The 18872-nt window shown below is 54.4% G+C and overlaps 3 protein-coding genes across 3 annotated transcripts; all 3 read left to right on the plus strand.

Moving 5' to 3' along the window:
- Positions 1–1150: 1150 nt before the first annotated feature.
- On the plus strand, positions 1151–5072 carry BZA05DRAFT_419976 (uncharacterized protein; the record flags this gene model as incomplete). Its single annotated transcript, XM_051485622.1, has 4 exons — positions 1151–3785; positions 3828–4022; positions 4338–4361; positions 4825–5072. 4 exons carry the CDS (start codon positions 1151–1153, stop codon positions 5070–5072), a joined length of 3102 nt encoding a protein of 1033 aa, XP_051337913.1.
- A 4969-nt stretch (positions 5073–10041) lies between these two features.
- BZA05DRAFT_88213 (uncharacterized protein) lies at positions 10042–11982 on the plus strand. The gene is made up of 3 exons (XM_051488747.1): positions 10042–11480; positions 11556–11627; positions 11721–11982. Exons 1-3 carry the CDS (start codon positions 10438–10440, stop codon positions 11878–11880), a joined length of 1275 nt encoding a protein of 424 aa, XP_051337914.1. The 5' UTR covers positions 10042–10437; the 3' UTR covers positions 11881–11982.
- A 2335-nt stretch (positions 11983–14317) lies between these two features.
- BZA05DRAFT_446363 (uncharacterized protein) lies at positions 14318–14810 on the plus strand (the record flags this gene model as incomplete). Its single annotated transcript, XM_051487074.1, has 3 exons — positions 14318–14552; positions 14645–14709; positions 14781–14810. 3 exons carry the CDS (start codon positions 14318–14320, stop codon positions 14808–14810), a joined length of 330 nt encoding a protein of 109 aa, XP_051337915.1.
- Between the last annotated feature and the right edge of the window lie 4062 nt (positions 14811–18872).

The following is an 18872-nucleotide window of genomic DNA, read 5'->3' on the forward strand; positions in this document are numbered from 1 at the left end:
TCAGTCCTTTGCCCAGTCAGTTCTTTGCCGGCCAGCCACCAATCCTGCACCCACCAAGCGTCATGCAGGCGACAGTTGTTCAATTCCCACGCTCCAACGCCCCACACACTTTTCCTAATTGCCGAGCCATCATGCCTGCTCTTCTGCTTGCGTTGCCAACGTGTCTTGCTCAGGGTTTTCCGGGAGGTGGAGAAAAGGGTTGCTGGGTGGCTGGCTGAGTGGATGGCAGAGTGGACGAGAGTGGTGGAGAGAGAGAGAACTTTCTGTCGCACAGAGCGAATGGTCTGTAACTATAGTAATAGTACGGTACTCTATCTACTGTACGCAGAGTTGTCTTTGTCTTCGCCTTCATCATCATCGTCCTCCTTCCCTCCAGCTCCGCTCCTCCTCCTGCGTCCTCATCGACAATCGAATCACCAACCCCGCATATCCCGACCGTACTCCACTCTTCGCCGTAACCGAACCTGTCGACAGTGGCCACGACATCTTCGCTTCCGCGCCGCGCACACGCCAACCTCGACTGGCTGCTTTTCGTCCATCGCACCAACTCTACATACTGGTAATTACCCCCCCACCCCCCGGCCGCCCGCCGCCGCCGCTCCCTTTCATCTCGAAAAAGTTCGACGACTACCGACGACCGACAACGAAACGAAACGAAATTCCGTGAGTGAGCCGTAACTGACATTCGGCGCAGTCCTCCGCCTGCCCGGTGCCTGGATGAGGGGTTTTTCGAGCTTCGAACACGCTTCGGTCCCATCCCTCTGCTTCGCCACATACCCTTTCATCACCGGATCCTGGGTGTGCGCGGTACAGGTGTAGATTGTCCGGCCCTGTAAGTGTGCATTTCTTCAGTCTTCCCTTTCTACAGCCATCAGCACCTCCACCTCCACCAACTCCACCGCCATTCCCCAAGAAAGAACTCCTGTGCCTTTCGAAAGTAGCACATGCTCACCTGCTGCCTGTGTCCACTTCTTTCACTCGCTTGTTCCCGCCGCTAATTGCATCGCGCTGTGCTCATGACAAACCAGTCCTTGCCAACCCTCCAGCCGTCCCGTCCACCACACTCCACGCGAGACCCCTTTTCGTCCCCACCGAGCCAAGCACGCCGCTTTTTGCCGTTCAGGGGCCCAGCACTTCTACTACCGCAGCTATGTCTTCCGAAGGGGCGCCTCCTCACCCCCGAATCTCCGCAACTCCACAAGGCTTCAACACCTCCATGTTCGACGACCCTCCCGTACTGTCACCGAGCAAACTCCGTTCACGAACACGATCCCGATCGGCCGAGCCAGCGTCGCGAACAGCCCGTCTGACGAACCTCGTCAATGCCCCGTTTCTGCCGCAGCAGCAGCCACCACCATCACCACCCGACACAGCCACCAACGAACAGAACGGTAACGGCGTAATATACCGGAGAGATCTTCCGCCGCCTCCTCCTCCTACTCGAGCCCCTCCCGCCGTCCCTACTACTACCGGCGCCGCAGAACAGAAGATACTCCCCAGGCTTGCTGATAGAGTCATGGATGTGAAGCGGGGTTCATTCGGCGCTAGACCTCTGCCGCCAGCAGTTCAGCGGTTCTACTCCTCGGAAACTCCAGTTCCGTCGACGATGTCGGGCTTGCTACAGCAACATCAGCATCGAGACGTCGATGGTTTCCGCGCCACCCCACCCATCGCCGGTATGCCTCCATCGCCGCCCCTGACGCGCAGGTCAACAACATCCCCGCGCTCGCCCGCCATCGGAAGGAGCATTTCCTTACACAAACCGATGTCGCCACCACCGCCATCGGTTCAAGAACAGACGTCGGAAGCGGGTACCACAATACACCATCTACCGCGGGCCGCATCGACAGCCGGCTCCAACGTCTCCTTCAAGGATATCGTGCGAACGGGGAAGAATCTCGGACAGAACCCCATCGACTACCTCATCCCAAATGGCTCCCTCCCCGCACCTGTTTCCCCATACTTTCACCCTGTGCATGATCCCTGCTCGCTAGACGTTCCGCCAAGCATGCGTGGCGACCACCCCGACGCTAATCCGGTAGCGGGCATTTTCGGCAACCTCAACTATCTGCTGGATTCGTATCTAACGATTCTCGCGTCGGGAGGATCGTTGGCCGTAGGCACGGGGTATCAATCCGTGGCGAGGAAGTTGCTGGATCGGGTGGAGACCCTGTTCGCGAGGGATCTCGATGTGGATGGAATTGGCTGGGCGGATGTGTTGGAGTTTTTGCGCGGGAGCAGACAGAAGCCATTCTTGTGTGTGCTGCCTGTCCGCGGGATTCTCGCGCGGAGGGACGAGGAGTCGGTTGTCGGCGGCGGCGGTCTAGATGTACCATGCACCACCCGTGAACTGGCGGAATCCGTCGTAGCTGGCGTCAAGACCAAACCGGCCATGAGCAAGGTGGAGCAGTGGCTTGAAGAGGTGGAGCAGGTGTTGAAAGCATCTGGTGACGACAGCTGTGGCGGGAAGAGTCTCACTAAAGAAGACGAAGACGAGGAGGACCACATGGTATGCGAGATTATCGAGGGAATCCTCAAAAACAACACCGAGGAGAACCAAATCAAGAACTTCCATCGCTTCCTCGACGACCGCGTTTTGATCGCGGATATGCAGCGCGCGCTGATCAGACTCTACGACGACCACCCCGCCGACTCCATCACGCCTCCGATCGTGGCGCTCTACATGCTCCTGCACCCCGAGCTGCACCCCATCCTCCGCGCCCTCTCCAACGTCGCCGAGTCCGAGCTCGAACTCATCAACTCCGGCAAGTTCGACAGTTTCCTCGACGGCGCAACCAATGTTGTCGCGCGCGACGAGGAGGAAGAACTCCACCTCATCACCCGACTTGACAAGCGCCTCTTCAACGTCCTCGAGGGTCTCGAAGACGAGATCGAAGAGCTGCACACGCGCTCGCTCGTCGTGCGGCGCGCGCTCAAGTCGCGCAAGGAGCAGATCGTGCGCAAGCAGCCGTCGATGGCGTCGATCATCAGCCGGTCGGCGTCGCCCGTCGGCTCGCGCCGGCGCTCCAGCGCGCAGGGGAAACCCGCCGCCGCTGCCGACGACGACCTGCAGAGCGTGGAGGAGAAGCGCCGGCTCGACGAGGAGGAGTGGTCGCCCAACGTGCCGACGCTGCACGTGCCCATCACCCCCGACGACAGCGCGAGCAACATCACGTTCAACCGTCGCCGGAGACAGGAGCGCACCGAGAAGATCAACCGCAACGATGACGAGCGCCGTAGGGAGAAGGAGCGGAAGCGCGAGAAGAAGGCGAAGAAGGAGGATGATAAGGCGCCGGGACTCACCCCCCGCTTCTCGCTAAAGGAGTTTGCGATTAAGTCGGGCGAGTTCGGACCTGCGACTGTCGTCGACGAGGAGAAGAGTGAGGGCGAGACGTTGCTCAGTAATAAGCGCAAGAAGCGGAAGGGAGAGCGCGGGGAGCGCGGAGAACGTGGAGAGCGCAGGGAGCGCAGCAGAAACCGCTGCGGCGAGTGTGGTAGCTGCGTCGGCGAGGGGGAGGAGGGCGAGAAGAGGAAACATCGCGAGCATCGCGAGCATAGGGATAGGGGGGATAAGGATCGGGACGGCGAGAAGGAGGGGAAGGACGGGAAAGAGGGGAAGAAGCGACACAGCAAGGAGAAGAAGGAGGAGCGCGCGGCCGAGAAGGAGAAGGAGAAGGAGAAGGAGAAGGAGAAGGAGAAGGAGAAGGAGAAGGACGAGGCCAAGGATGCAGAGAACGGCAAGGACAAGGAGAAGAAGGGAGAGACCGATAGCCTCAAATCCCGTGGTCGTCCCAGTTGACAATTGTGGAAACGATTGGTGCCCGAAGGTGGAGGTGGAGGCGGAAGCGCGGCGGGCGCGGCGGGAGGAGCAGCGGGCGCGGGTGCCATCGAGGAAATTATTGAGCCTAGCGAGGAGGAGGAGGCGCAGTTGCTCCAGCAGCAGCAACAACAACAGCAGCAGGAGGAGGCAGACGAGGAGGAGCGAATCAACCAGTCCACACTGGGCGTCGACGACGACATCAGTAGTGTCTGTACCGATGTATTACTAAATCTGCGGTAGGGATACGTAGCACGAGAGGGGGGGGGTGGAGGGAGGGGAGAGCATGACGGACGGACGGACGGCCTGTGGCGTTTTTTTCTTTTTCTTTTCGATATATATATCATGGAGTTTTATGTGTTTTTATTTTGTGGCATTATCAGCTTTGGTGGGGGAGTAGGGACTGGGGGTGGGGTGTGCACTGGGGGTTGCGAATGGACGAATGGTATCGGTATCGTTCGGTTTTATGGTACTCTACTGGTGAATAGTGAATGGTCGGTACGCATGTGACCATGTGTAGACCATCCGTATCATAATCTTCGAGGTATGCTGTCATAGTTGCCCAGTCGCCATCCAGAAGTCCTGTCGTGTTTTCGCTGCAGATCGGGGACGAGTGGCTGTTTCCTGTGATTTGGTGTAGGCATGTACAGTACGGCAATGTATCGCTACCTCGAGCCGCAGTCGGCGAGTGCATGGTTACTAGGGATAGTAGAAGCTGGGCACGAGCCTACAACTATCTGTTCAATAACATCGCAGCGTCACGACGAGCTCAAAACCATACGAAGCCATTAAGAATGCAATTATTTGCGGTAATATTGAGAAAAAAAGAGAAACCAAAACCAAAACCAAAACCAAAACCAAAACCAAAACCAGCTCCCTTCCGCCTTTCCTCCACTCCGCAGCCGCCCGTGATGAGGAACTTGTACTCGTTTTTTTCTTCAGCGGGCGCCTCCTTGGCCTCACCCCCTCCCTCCTCCTCATCCATCTGTTGGATAACGTTCTTCCAGTCTCTATCCTTCTGGGAGATCTCATCTCCATCCTCGCCGCCGCCGCCGCCGGCAGCGTTGGGTGCTTTCTCATCAGGGTTATCACCCTCCACCTCCACCTCCATCTCCTCGCCCCGGGCGGCCGCAGCGGCGGGTCCAGCTTCAGCCTCCGGGTAATTGGCGGCTTCGTCCGCAACCGCGAAACGAAAACGGACAGCAAGTCCGTCCGCGAATCCGGAGTCTTCAGTCGTGGAAGCCAGAGTCGTTGAGGAAGTATAGCGGCCTCGATGTGCGCACTGCCGGCGGTGGTGGCCGCTGGGGCCGAGCCGGCGACGGCAGCAGCGTCGGTGGTCGTGATTGTGTTCTCCTCCTAGTTCGCATGCTTTTCTGCATACTCAGGGTCGTCACCCTTACTGCCGTTGGGTGAATTTTAGTGGTGGAACCTAATGGTTTTTAGTTATAACTTGTTTCGTGGTGGTGTTATTGTTTGGTTGGTGTTGTAGAAGGAAGGTGAGAGGAAGGTGGGAGGAAGAAGGTGGGATGAAGAAGGTGGGATGAAGAAGGTGGGAGGAAGAAGGTGGGATGAAGGTGGGATGAAGAGGATGGGATGAAGAATATTAGAGGGAAAGAGAGTGAAGGGGGAGTAGAGCACTAGCGAGGAAAGTATCACGCAGAGCTTAGGGCTAAATCGCTGTTGAGGGTTGACGCATCATGCTTTGTCACTCGTCTCAAGTGATGCCATGACGCACTGCCGCCGCCCGGCTCATGACTGAGTTGCGACGGCACGAACTCCGTACATAATCTCTAGTACGGAGAAATCAGAAGCTTTGCTTCTATGGGAACTCATGTTGCGCACGGTATCTCTGCCTCGAGCGGCGAGCTGCGGCTGGCAATTCCACGACTTAGTAGAGCTGGCTACGAGCATACGAGTCTACAGCTACCTTGTACTGTCACGACGAGCTCGAAAGTATTTGAAGTCATTGAGGATGCAGTTATTTGCGGTAATATTGAGAAGCAAAAGAAAGAACAAAAAACTAAAACTAAAACTAAAACAAAAAACAAAAAACAGCTCCCTTTCGCCTCTGCTCCGCGCCGCAGCCGCCCGTGATAATTTGTACTCATTTTTTCCTTCAGCGGGCTCGTCCTTGGCGACAGCCTCCTTGGCCTCACCCTCCCCGGCCTCCTCTTCCATCTGCTCCATAACGTTCTTCCAGTCTCTGTCCTTCTGGCAGATTTCATCTCCCTCACCTCCCTCGTCTCCCTGCTCGCCGGCGGCGGCGGCAGCGTTAGGTGCTTTCTCCTCAGGGTCGCAATCATCTCCCCGCCGGCAGCCGCGGCGGCAGCGCCAAGTCTGGCTTCCGCCTCATGGCCATTGCCGACTTCGTCCGCAACCGCGAAGTGGAAACGGACAGCAAATCCGTCTGTGAACCCGGAGTCTTCAATCCTAGAATCTCGAGTTGTCGAGTTGTCGAGCAAGTATTGCGGCCTCGATACGCGCGCCGCCGGCGGTGGCGGTGTTGGTGGTCGAATTGGAGGTGGGGATGATGATCTTGGTGGCGGCCATAGTATCCGTCGCTGGGTGGATTGTAGTGGTGGAACCGAATGGTTTGTAATTGAGTGAATTGTGTGGTGAAATCGAATGGTTTTTAGTTGTGACTCTATTGAGTGGTGGGGTTATTGATCATCCGATGATGGTGGGGAAGGAAGAAGGTGGGAGGAATAATGTTGGAGGGAGAGAGAGGGAAGGGGCAGGACAGCGCTAGCGGGGAAATAACCCATGCGTGGTCACTCGTACCCAGTGATGTCACTCGTACCCAGTGATGTCACTCGTACCCAGTGATGTCACTCGTACCCAGTGATGTCCTGTGAAGCGCTGTCCGAAATCCTCGGAGCAGCGGGTAGTTGCGACAGCTGAGATTCCGTGCAAAGGAGCCACCATTTACGGAGAAATCAAAAGTTCCACTTCTACGGAAATACATGGTTCGTATCTACGGTGTTGCTGCAGCCGGCAAGTGGTGTTCTACATAGTCCAGCTCGTCCGTTTCTCACCCCTGACGAGACTAGACTGTAGATCTAGCTTCGAGGCTACGGGAACCATCTGGTACAATGTACACAGCTGTCACGGCCGGCGCGACCAGCTACAAAGTTCGAAGGATACAAAAAAACGGCATTGAGCATGCAATTATTTTCCGATAATATTGAAAGAATGAAAGAAAAACAAAAACGATAAAAAAACAAACAGCTCCCTCAGCCCTTGCTCCGCAGTCGCCCGTAACGAACTTGTATTCATTCTTTCCTTCAGCGGGCTCCTACTTGGCGACACCTTCCTTGGCCTGACCCTCGTCGGCCTCACGCCAACTTTCCTCCTCATCCATCTGTTCCAACACGTTCTTCCAGTCTCTGTCCTTCTGGGAGATCTCATCTCCATCACCTCCCTCATCTCCCTCCTCACAGGCGGCAGCGGCAGCGTCGGCGTCTTCCTAATCAGGGTCGTAACCCTCATCTCCCCGCCGGCAGCCGCGGCAGCAGCAGCGTGTATGATGACTATATTAAACCACGGGGTCATTGCCGACTTTGTCCGCAACCGCGAAACGGAAACGGACAGCAAATCCGTCTGTGAACCCGGAGTCTTCAATCCTAGAATCTCGAGTTGTCGAGTTGTCGAGCAAGTATTGCGGCCTCGATACGCGCGCCGCCGGCGGTGGTGGCCGCTGGAGCCGAGCCGGCGACGGCAGTAGCGTGACTAGAGGCCATCACGGCCTCCTCCTCCTACATCTCATGCTCTTCCCGCATACGCAGGGTCATAATCCTCCGCCTCGCCGGCGGCCGCGGCGGCCGCGGCGGTCAACAACAATGGAGTGCAACTTCATCATCCTCTATCGCCTCCCCCTTCGGCTGTTTAGGGTTGTCACCCTCTATTTCCTCGCTGGCGCCAGCGGTGGCAGCAGCGCAGGGTTCGTCCTCGATCTCCCTCTCGCTCTCGAAACAGACAGCAAGTCCGTCAGCGAAGCCGGAGTCTTCAGTCCTGGAAGCCAGACCCCAAATCCTCGGATTCTAGCTGAGTTCTTCCAATGACTACCCATAGTAATGGTTGATGATAACCAACAGCGATACTAATGTATTCTCATATGCCTAAGGTATGTTGCCAGCTTGCTGGGTGTAACAGCACGAGTTGGTTGGCTGGGACACCTTGTCGGATCAACTCAGCCAAAAGAGATGTTGCTTTATGGCTAGCAAAGATCTGAGGATCGAGCGGTGCAGCAGTGGCAGAATTGGCTGAAGTTGGTCCTGCGAGGTTAGAGGATGATGGTGGAGCAGCGGGAATAGCGGGAATAGCTGGGTGTGACGATGGAGTGACAGACAGTGTGCGGTGAGTGGAAAGGACGCGTTTTGGGCTGGCTGGTCTTGATGCTGGTTGGGCCTGATTGGTAGGTGGAAAGATAGGAAGAGGTGTAGCGCAGTCAGGACAGAACCGAGACTGTAAAGACGCATGGTAGGGAGGAGAGCAATAGGAAGCCAAACAGGTAGACATCTTGGATTATCGATATTGTGTATGGTAATATAGGTATGTGTTGAGATGAAAGTCACTACGTGGGCGAGAAGCCCCATTTATAAAGGTCCATTTCTCCTCCATTATCTTCATTCTAACTTTGCACCTTCATCCTATACCAACTCGCCAGCCTACCCACCGGCCCTACCAACTTCAATCTCCATACTTTTCTTTTTCCATTTGCGCTTATCCGGAACCATATATGCCTCCACTACCACATTCCTGCGGCCTCGTAGTCCAACCCAACATCTCGCTCGGCGGTGGGAGTGCCCTGCCACAGTGCTGAGGCCTCGTACTCCACCCCCAAACTCTCGCCCAGTGGCGGGAGTGCCCTGCCACAGTCATGCGACCTCCACTCGCTCGGGGGCGGGATTGCCCAGCCCCGCCAGCCCAGGGCCAGCCCATTGTTTTATTTTTCTTTTCTTCTTCTTTCTTTTCCTTCCGGGATATGTATGTAAAAGTACATATGACATGTGCTGGCCTGGCTCCACCACCACCACCACCACCACCACCACCACCACCACCACCACCACCACCACCATCATCACCTAAACCTAGCCCCCCTCGTCCTGCAGAAACGAAACGAGAAGAAAGGACGTGAGTGTGAGTCCGAGTCTGAGTATGTGCTGTGCTGTGATTATGTGATGCCAGGACCACGTCGACAGTCGAGTCGACGATCGATGCTTGCTTTTTGCCTTTACGTTTCGGCGCATATCGCATATCGCATAGCCATCGCAGTGCCAGCGCACCATGGGACCATAGGCCTCCGTCTTGTCCCGAGCCCTTCTGCATGCATGCATCGTGGGTAGGTATGTCACGTTTCACATGGTGATAGCGATGGTGGTGGTGATAGTGATAGTGATGGGGCTTTAGTTATGGCCAGCGATGACGACGCCCTGGGGGACGCGGCGGCGGCGGCTAGCTGGCCGCTGGACACGCGCCGCGCGCTCGAGGTTGCCTTGGATCTTGGACCTTGGAGGGGGAACCTGGAGTGTCTGTCTATAGTACCTGCCTAAGTACCTACCAGTCGTACTAGATAGGTAGAGCACCTAGGGACCGAGAAAAACGATTACATCCCCCGCCCCCCCGCCCCCCCGGCGAGCAAACATACAGAGCACAGTTTTCTTCTTTGGGCCTCGAGTGCTTGTGGAACCTGTGCTCTTCCCTGCCGCTTTCGCGTTGCGGATCGCGTAGGGCCTGGCTGATCCACTCAACAGTAAAAAAAAGGGATTGAACCAAGCTGCCGGAAAGTTGGGAAATACGTCCTGGCTAGAGAGCAGGGGCAGGGGCAGGAGCTGTAGCTGTAGCTGTCACATATCTGCCATTTTGCATTGCATTGCTTGGCAATGATTGGGGTGAAAGAGAGAAAGAGAGAGAGCTGCTGGCTATGGTAGACGGTGGGGCGCACAGCCCGCCTTACTTACTTGCTATACGAAACGGTAGAGGATTAGGGGTTTGGCATTCGACATGCGGTATGCGGTATGCGGTATGCGGTATGCGTAAGCCCGAGCTCGAGCGGTGCGTGTCGGTCGACCCCCATCCAGTTGATCGAGGATGCCGGAGTCGACCCCCATCCAGTTGATCGAGGATGCCGGACTGGGAAAGGGGCGCTCGCTCAGGTGACTGCGCCGCGTGCACATGAGCACGCGGCGAGCGAACCATTGCGCCAGCGATGCCGGTATGCACCCCCGTGTGTGGTTCGTCAGTTCCTCAGGTACGAAGCCGAAGCCGAGTTATTCGCTTCTTATTTTTCTTCTCTTTTTTTCTTTTCGTTTCTCTTCTTTCCTTTCCTTTTTTCCCTTTTCTTTTTCCGCCAGACTTCCAGCTGTGTGGAGTAGGTAAGGTGGGCAGGGCAATCGCCGGGGGAAACACAACCGCCCCGTCCCCTCGACATGGCAATCGCCGGGGAAACACAACCGCCCCGTCCCCTCGACATGGCAGTTTTCTCCAGCTGACTCGTCTAGCTTCTAGGAACACACACGAACGCATTTGGTCGGCACATCCGTCACGTTGGAAATTTGAGCATCCGACCATGGTATGAAAGTCGGTCCTTACTTGGGTATTGTCGACAATCTAGTACAAGGATGGAACTCAAAGGTTTTATCCGACGTCCTCCCCACGAATTCTGTCATCGTTCAGACAACTGCTGCTGCTTCTTATTGTTCCTCTTCCTCTTTTTATTCTTCTTCTGGTCCTTCCTTCAAATTCCTCACACGCCGTTCGTTCGCTCATTCGTTCTCCCGTTCACCTTCCAGTCAATATACCTGGTATCGCCAGCCATCGACGCAGCATCCGTCAACACACTCCCTTCGTTACGTGCCTTATACCGCCCACTCTCCTCCCGTCCACGGAATCTACAGCTATTTGTCCCACTTCCCCGAGTTCGAACCATGCAGCGAAACCGAGAAGACGAAGACGCTATGCGCTGGGGCCGGCAGCAGCAGCAGCAGCAACAACACCAGCAACACCAGCAACACCAGCACTTGGGATCCGGCGGTCATCACCGCTACTACGGCGACGAAGACTACTTCAAACGGTTTGGAGGCTACCTAACGGGCGGCGACCACGGTCACCACGCCATGGCGATGGCAACTCAACAATATGAATATCAGCTCATACCGTATGCGCTCCAGGTTCCCATGGAGCGCTTCCTCAACTCAAACACCTCTGCCGACGACATCTCGGGAAGCTACCAGCAACTGCAACTAGAAATTCAGCCGCACACACTACCACAACCTCAACTTCCCTTCCGGGCGCAACCGCCGATGCCGCTGCCGACGCCGACGTGGGACGTTGACCATAGCGTCTTGCCTAACCGATCGCCAGTCCAACCGACCCCTTCCTTCCCGCCATACCGCTTGACACGGCCGACCTCGCAGCCAAGCGAAGCCGACTCCGAGAGCCAATTCACCCGGTCCGATCGTGATTCGTTGCCGCACACGCCGATCGACTGCGACAGCGGTCAATACCGTGACGGATGGAGAAACAGGCCGAGCGCTATGCCCGCGTGCGACCCATCGCTCCTCGACGCTTACAACTCGACGCCGAGCACTTCGCCGTCCATCGCGAACCATCCCTATGCTTCTTCTCAGGCTCACGGGAAGAAACAAAACTCTTCGCAGTCGCTGTAAAAACCCTCCCCCTCCAAAGAAAAAAAAATACACTCCACCTCCCTCTCAACATCAACTAACATCCGCACCAGCCGAAGCTCCGAAACCAAAAACTTCGCCTGCCCCGAGTGTTCCAAAACCTTTACGCATTCCAATCATTTCAAGTGAGTCCCCCTCCGCCCTCCCTGCGCCTCTTTTTTTTTCTTTCTCTTTCCGAATCTCGGCCTACCATCCCGAGCTCGAGCTAACTGTTGCAGGAAACACCAAGACTCACACAAGGGTAAATCGAAGCCCTGCTTCCTGTGTTCGGGGGTTTACACACGGCGCGACACACTGCTCCGACACCTCAAGGACCAGCACCACCTCGATAAATGCACCGCCAACGAACAGATCGATCTGATGGAGCGGAGGGCGTAACTGCTACCTATGTGCCTAGTAACCAGTGAGGAACGAGGCCTTTCGCAGCCAACGACAGCGCTTCGACGGGACACGACGGGACACGCGACGATCAGACGATGACGATGCGAATGAGTGATGTGATGCGCTTCGGAGCTTTGCGATGGTTTTTATATATGTTCAACGAAACTATGGTTTTTGGACACCTTCCTCTAATCCATATGGATGTTTGTTTGGTTCGGCACTGGGTCTCTGGGATTTTGTCTTTATTTTGTCTTTCCTTTTCTTTTATTTTGCTTTTCTCGCACGCACACTCCACACCATACCCCATACCCCTCTCTGTTTCCACCTGTCATGTTTTCCGGGCGTGTACTGTACAAGTAGAGTAGATACACCATGGCGTTATTGCCTCCTTTGCTTCCTTTGCTTCCTTGGTTTCTTTCTTTCTATTTTTTCACTATTTTTTCAGTTTTGTTTTCCGCGACGACTCACGAGACGTCCGGCGCTCTCTCGTCGTCGCACCCTGTCCGGACTCCAGAGGTGTCGCCTGCTGCAGAGCGTTGAATTATGGGGCACCATGAAGAAGGCGGGGGGGACGCATATAGGCTACATACAGCACGATTGAATTTGAATGCATGTACGATAGAGTGCGTGTTACGGTAGTATGTAATATGTAGTTGACGGATAGCTATGATATGGGATGATATGATATGATATGATATGATATGATATTGGGATTGTATTTATGTATGTAGAATATCGCCTACAGGCAAGGAATTGAATTGAAGAGCATCGCTTCTCACTCACTCTTGCGTCGTCGTGACGGTTGGGGAGTCAGGACTCGTGACTGGATGGAAGGAACTGTTACATATCCAGAATGTGGCGACCGTACGAACCGACATACCTAGAGCACCAACTATAACTGGTAGCGTCTGTACTCTACTGCATAGTAGTTATGCGTACAGTAAGCGGGCCAGGGGGTGGGATAAACGGTTTGCGGGTACTGGAGTCCAGTCAGTCAAACACAGTAATCGCTGCGAGGACATCAACAGTGAATCGCAAGTAAGAGAGACAGCGAAGTACCAAGTTTAGGTAGTACTCAATCATAGATGGTAGTAGTAGCTACCGCATATTCGGACCCCACGGTAGTACCGTTTATTCCTAATCTACTGGTGGCCCGCACGCAAGTCTCAGTCGGCGGGTGGCCCATCGCCCAGCCTGTGATTACTATACACACTCCCCGCCATTGACTACCCTTCTCCCACTCGCACATCGGACAACCATCCATAGTTAGCGACTCCGCCAGTCGGGGGTAGGCACCATACATAGCAGCTCGGGCTCCACAAAGCCCGACGCGAACCCGCCATACCCTACCTCCTGTCATTCCGATCCGAGACACGGGCGCTTCCACCTCGCTGCGATACCGACGAGGAGTGCGCACTGCTCGTTATCTACGTCAGCTGGTACCTAGAGTACCCGGTCTGACAGGGACATGCCACGGTACGTATGTCCATATCTACATACATAGCAGCCGCGCTGACCGTGGAAAAAATCCTAACAAGTAGGGATACACAGGTACACCGGCGAACACGGTGGGGATGTCGAGACTCCACCGTCCTGCAAGAATTGCGACCGCGACCGCGACCCCGGCACTGCCGCTGCTTCAACTGCTGTAGTGCAGTGCAGTGGTTGATTCTGTTCCTTCTTCTGGCGCATTCTTGGCTGGAAGAATGCCGGTGCACAGCCGTGCTCGCTGTGGCTGTGCGTATCTAGTTTGTGGTTATTTGGATTTTTTCTTGTTGGGTTTTTTCATGCGGTGGTGTTGGGTACCGTATCGGGTGATGATACCAAGCAAATACCTGCGTGCTTCGTTTCGGAGCCCGGTTGATTCCACTGAGCCCTCGTTGGCAGCGGGATTCAGCCGCTGGCGAGGATGAAACCCTGATGCGCCCCCCAACACAAAAACCAAAAAAATGAGAGTTGGTACATACTCGGAAGGACCACCGCCGGATCGACTAGTTGTATTTTCAGTGTTCTGTGCTTCGGGAGCGGTCGGATGAGCTTCACAGCAGTGCAGCGCGTGCGCGGCGTTTCTCCTTGGTTGGTCGTTCGTCGGCCTTCACCAACGATTCGCTTTCCGTCACTCGTCATGTGCGGTTTGGTGGTTGAAGTTTTATCGCGTCTCCTGGCTAGGTCGCGTGTAATGTGGCCAAGCGAACAAGCGCCTCAACCGCCGTAGCTCCGCTGTCTTAGTTTCTACGCGTCCATCAATGAGTGTTGACGTTCCATTCTAGTTGCTCAAGTGTATCACTAGCCACTTGCGACTCTCGAGTTGCAACGGAACTATGGTAATCCACGCAATTCGAAGAACCCCCTTTCATCCTTCAGCTCTCTTGCTGTTCATCCTCCTTCTCCTTCTTCTCCTTCTTATTCACCACCATCAACCGCTATCTCAAAGATGGCCGCTGCTACCCCCACTACCACTATCACCCCCGCCGCCTCGACTCCCGCGGCCACAACCACCGGCAATAGCGCCATCCTGGAGGCTGTGAGCAGTTTCCTTGACATCTTGGCTTTCTTGGCCGAGCTGACGGCTAGCTTCGACGACGGCGATGACAACGTCATAATCGTCGGGGACAAGCCGGAGGATAATTCCGTGCACGCGAACGAGGAGGCAATGGAGGCGGAGGACGGTGATGTGTCGATCCGCCCAACATTTTGCCGCCACAGACTGTAGTCGATGTCAGTCGACGGCAGTCAAGTATTTGGGCACTCCTGCAATTAGCGCAGAGCCTGAACGAGGTTTCACTGGGGCTAAAATCACATACTCTCATCGCCGCGGCAGCATGGGTGATGGCGCACTGGAGGCACTGGAATGTCTCAAAAGCTGACAATGGGATGGGCTTGTATTTGCAACAAAGGGCGGTATCAAGGAGATGGGACTATACTAGATGTACTATACGAGTGGGATTTACAAGACGTATAGAAAAAAGTTCACCGGCGCTTTGTGCATGCATGACCAGGAGGAAAGACCTTTGCTGTCACAGACTCACAGCAAAGGAAGAAAACCTCCGCGTATAACCTGGGTGGATAGTAGGCCAAGCTATACGCGTATAACTCGGAAGTTATACTTTCTTTTTTTTTCTTCCTCATCAACACGAAACTGCCTGTCACCTGGTTTCGGAGAGGCCATCCACCGAGAGCAAGTCGGCTCTCCCCCAACTTGGACTCCCGGAGGAAGGGGGAAAGAACTTTGCTGGCAGCAGAAGAGAAAACCCCGATCTTTTCCGCTCAGCCTCGAGGGTCGGATCCGTCTACTGTCTCTGCAACAGTCTACTTTGTAGACTGGTTGCACGGATCCATCAGTTCCTCGCTACTACGGCTGAGCAGGATAGCTCTGTAAGGTTATCCTGGAAGTACAAAGTGGGGGGGAGAGCACGTACCTCAAAGAGTAAGCCTTGGCGCCGATATCGGACCGTGAAAACCAATCATAAGTCAGTAGCATGAATCAACAAGTAGGCAATATCCTCGTTAGCGGTTGGCGTAACAGTCTTATCATCTGTACGGGGGTATGAATATTCGGAATTTGGAATGGTGTCTGGCAGCGTAGCAAGACTCTCGTCGAGATTTTGAAAAGAAGGAGATGAGGTTAATGGTTGGGTAATGATTGTTCTGCATAGGGATTGGTTCTGGATGTGTGGAGGAGAGATGGAGGAAGAGTTGGGAGGAAAGATGGGATTTCATAGGTGAACTAGGTACTAGCGCCCCTAGTGTGGGACACATCCTTGACTACCGTTTTTGACCGGTATTTTGATCCTCGGACGTGGACCTTGGACGGAATTCTTTCCAAGGTGGTATGTCTGGTTGTCGGCTAGGGATCTGCGAGGTTAGGCTCGCTTGTTTTGCACTGACATTTCTGCTTTGTTTTGATCGTGCTTGCTCGTAGCAACGGTGTTTTTGCCGGTCTTTTGAGCTGGTGTCGCCGCGTCGGTCTGGTAGGGTCTGTCTGGGGTCCTCTCGGCTCTCCCTATTTAAACCAGGGTGGTCCCCACTTTTTGTTTCTTCCTTTCTTCTCTTTCTTTCCTTGCCTGCTTCCTGATTTGTTACAGTCGTTAGTTGGTCAACTTTACTATGTGTCTGGACTCGTGTGTCCGCTCTTTCTAGTGTGTCTTTCTGCTTGCCACCTGGACTCCACAGGTGGTCCTTTTAGTGTGTGTCCTTGGACTGCTGTGTCCCCTTCTCGTTGCATCTCTGGCACGCTTGCCGGAACCACTACTTTTCTGTCCTTCACGTTCGACCCTCTTGCCCCTCACTCTACCCCCCTTCTACAATCCCGTCCTTCTTCTGTCTACCTGGGGCCGTTCTCAACCTAGTGTCTCACTAGGCGTGACTCCAAAGCTAGCTTTCCAGCAAACACCGCTACATTCTAAGGTGTCGATGCACGTTTGACATCACACGAAATCATTCGACCACCGAGCGAGTAAATATGAACTCCTTCCCACAGCGAAGAATACTCTAGTGACAAACGCGCAAGTACTGTATAGTGAAGGGGGTATTTTTTGCCCCGCTTCACCATACAGCAATTACTGATTGAACAAAAACAAAAAAAGAACAGCGTTCGCCGCACACACAAAGCCGATATCATCCTCTTGCACAGCTGACAGAGAAACAACTCTTCTTAGCCGTTGTTGGTGACTAGAAACCAGCCGAGGGCATGGAAAGCAGCCGTGGATCGAGAGTGCAGAGTTACAAGTCGGCTCCAGTTCTGCTAGTAGCCTAGTACTCGAGATTCCCGCGAGAGTGCGGCTCGTATCCGAGTAGAACTTTGGAAGCATCAACGCGTTCGTCTATGATCGTCGTATACCGATCAAATGATCTAGTATTGCACCCTACTGTTGCGAGTCCGTGACTGTGCTACTAGTACATACCCGGGCGTGCACACACGGATCAGATGTTCTGCTCCGCGCGCTTCACTGAACGTCACCCCTACCGAGAGACATCTCATGTCTCCGTGGCTGCGACAAGCCTCAATAACGACTCATAGCGGCGATTCAGTTCAAGCACCGAGTGGGTTTTCTCCCCATCAGGTTTCTCCTTCATCCTCCATTCCTCTCTCTCTCTTCCCCGTCCTTCTTCCTCCCAGCTTCATATTCACCACCAACTGCTCCACACATTACACATCTCGTCGAGAACGAAAATAAGAGCCAAAACCCTCTCATTTCCCACAATCCACAATCACAATATCAATAATGGCTGCTTCTACCATCACTACTGGTGCCCCAACCCTCACCACCACTACCGGCAATAATGCCACCCTCGAGGCCATCAGCACTGTATGATGTTACCTACGATATTTAATCATTAAAAGCTTGCAACCTAACCAGATCATGGCAAATATGCCCCAGAATTCTCGGGCAACACTTCACGTGCCATCACTCGCTGGCCGAGTGACTTCAAACGCCTCGTTGGCAGCGACTCTCGCAGACGAGCGACGCAGCCAGACCATCTTCGATTTCCTCCCCAATTATGATGTAAGGAGACGGATGTTAGAGGCTGCTGATGAAGATGTAGCGAGTGAGGTATCCGAATGGCAGATCAGGAAGCGGGAAGAAATGGATGCAGACCTGAGGCGAGAGGAGGAGGAGGGTGCTGAGGCGAGGAGCCGGAGTCATGCCCGCTGTTCCTTCCCACACCATCATTCATGGTATCTCCTGATGAAGATGCAAGGTCGGGGCGGAGTAGGAAGAGGGAACAACATTTTTCTCTCCTAGTGTTATTTCTTTCGTGCACGCATATATCGTCGGATCAGGACACGGCGGGGGCAGGGGGCAGGGAAAGCTACTACAATGAAGCGGGCAAGGGATATCAACTATGGCCGCTGTAGGACGATGGATAGCGTTCGTCGAGCGTGAGCCACTTTCGCCCACGACGGGCGATCGGGCTTCCCGAAACAGACGTTGTACGAATCGCCAGTTTACCGGTCCAGCGGTAACGCCTACGCCGCGGATTCATGGTAAGGCAAATTCCGTCCTTCTTCAGCAGCTTGAACTGACTGTGACCATGCAGTGCCAACTAGGGTCCTGGGCGATATCACCAACGGACAACAACCACCGCGCCGTCGTGGAAGACGAGCGAATAGGACAACTTGGACGGACTTTGCGTCGAATTAAGTTCCTCTATCGAAAATAACTGCATCCTCAATGACTTTTTTTTTTGCACCCTTTGGACTTTCGAGCTAGCCGCGACGCTGCGAATACGGCGGTCGTAAGTGAGCAAATAGCCACCTGTTTTGCATTGTGCATTGCGCATTTGACATTTGGCATTTGGCTTTTTGCGACACGGGTTCTTGCCACCGACCGTTTTGAAAACAGCGCTAGTCGCCCCACCCCACACCACAAAAGAGCGCCCACAGAGAGAAAAAGAGAGAAAAAGAGAGAGCAAAAGGAAGCGGAAAAGGGCGAAAATTGCGACAGGATAGTAGGTGACAACAAGAAGACCATCAACCCCGCTAACTGGTAGCAGGCCGCCGAGCCAGATGTTGCGGGTGGAGTACGAGGCCGCACGACTGTTGCTGGCTGGTTGGCTGGAGCGCTGAGACGGAGTCAGGCATGGATGGAAACCCAAAAACAAAGCCCTCCGAGCAAGGAACTGTGCCCCATACACATACATGGCCGGACATGGCTAGTGAGCCGGTGCTGTGGAGTAGAGCGTCGACCAGAGGGGAGAAGTGAAGCACTCTACGCGTTGCTTTTTTATTTTTCTTCTTTTTTATTTTTCTTCTTTTTTCTTTGCTTCTTTTTTCTTTGCCTCTTTTTTCTTTTCTCTCCCCCCCGCAGCCCAACCCAAGGGTTCAGACGAAAATCATGGAGGGCAGGATAGAATGGAATGGAATAGGAATGGTGTATCGATGTGAGCCTCAGCCCGAGAGGGGAAGGGAAGGGAGCGGACTGCCCGATCCAGATTGCAGCTTACGGTGGCGATATCTTACCTACCAAGTGACCGCCGCAAACTCA

The sequence above is a fragment of the Tricharina praecox genome (assembly GCF_024521635.1).
Source record: "Tricharina praecox strain CBS 144465 chromosome Unknown BZA05scaffold_18, whole genome shotgun sequence".
In the NCBI taxonomy this organism is placed as follows: domain Eukaryota; kingdom Fungi; phylum Ascomycota; class Pezizomycetes; order Pezizales; family Pyronemataceae; genus Tricharina; species Tricharina praecox.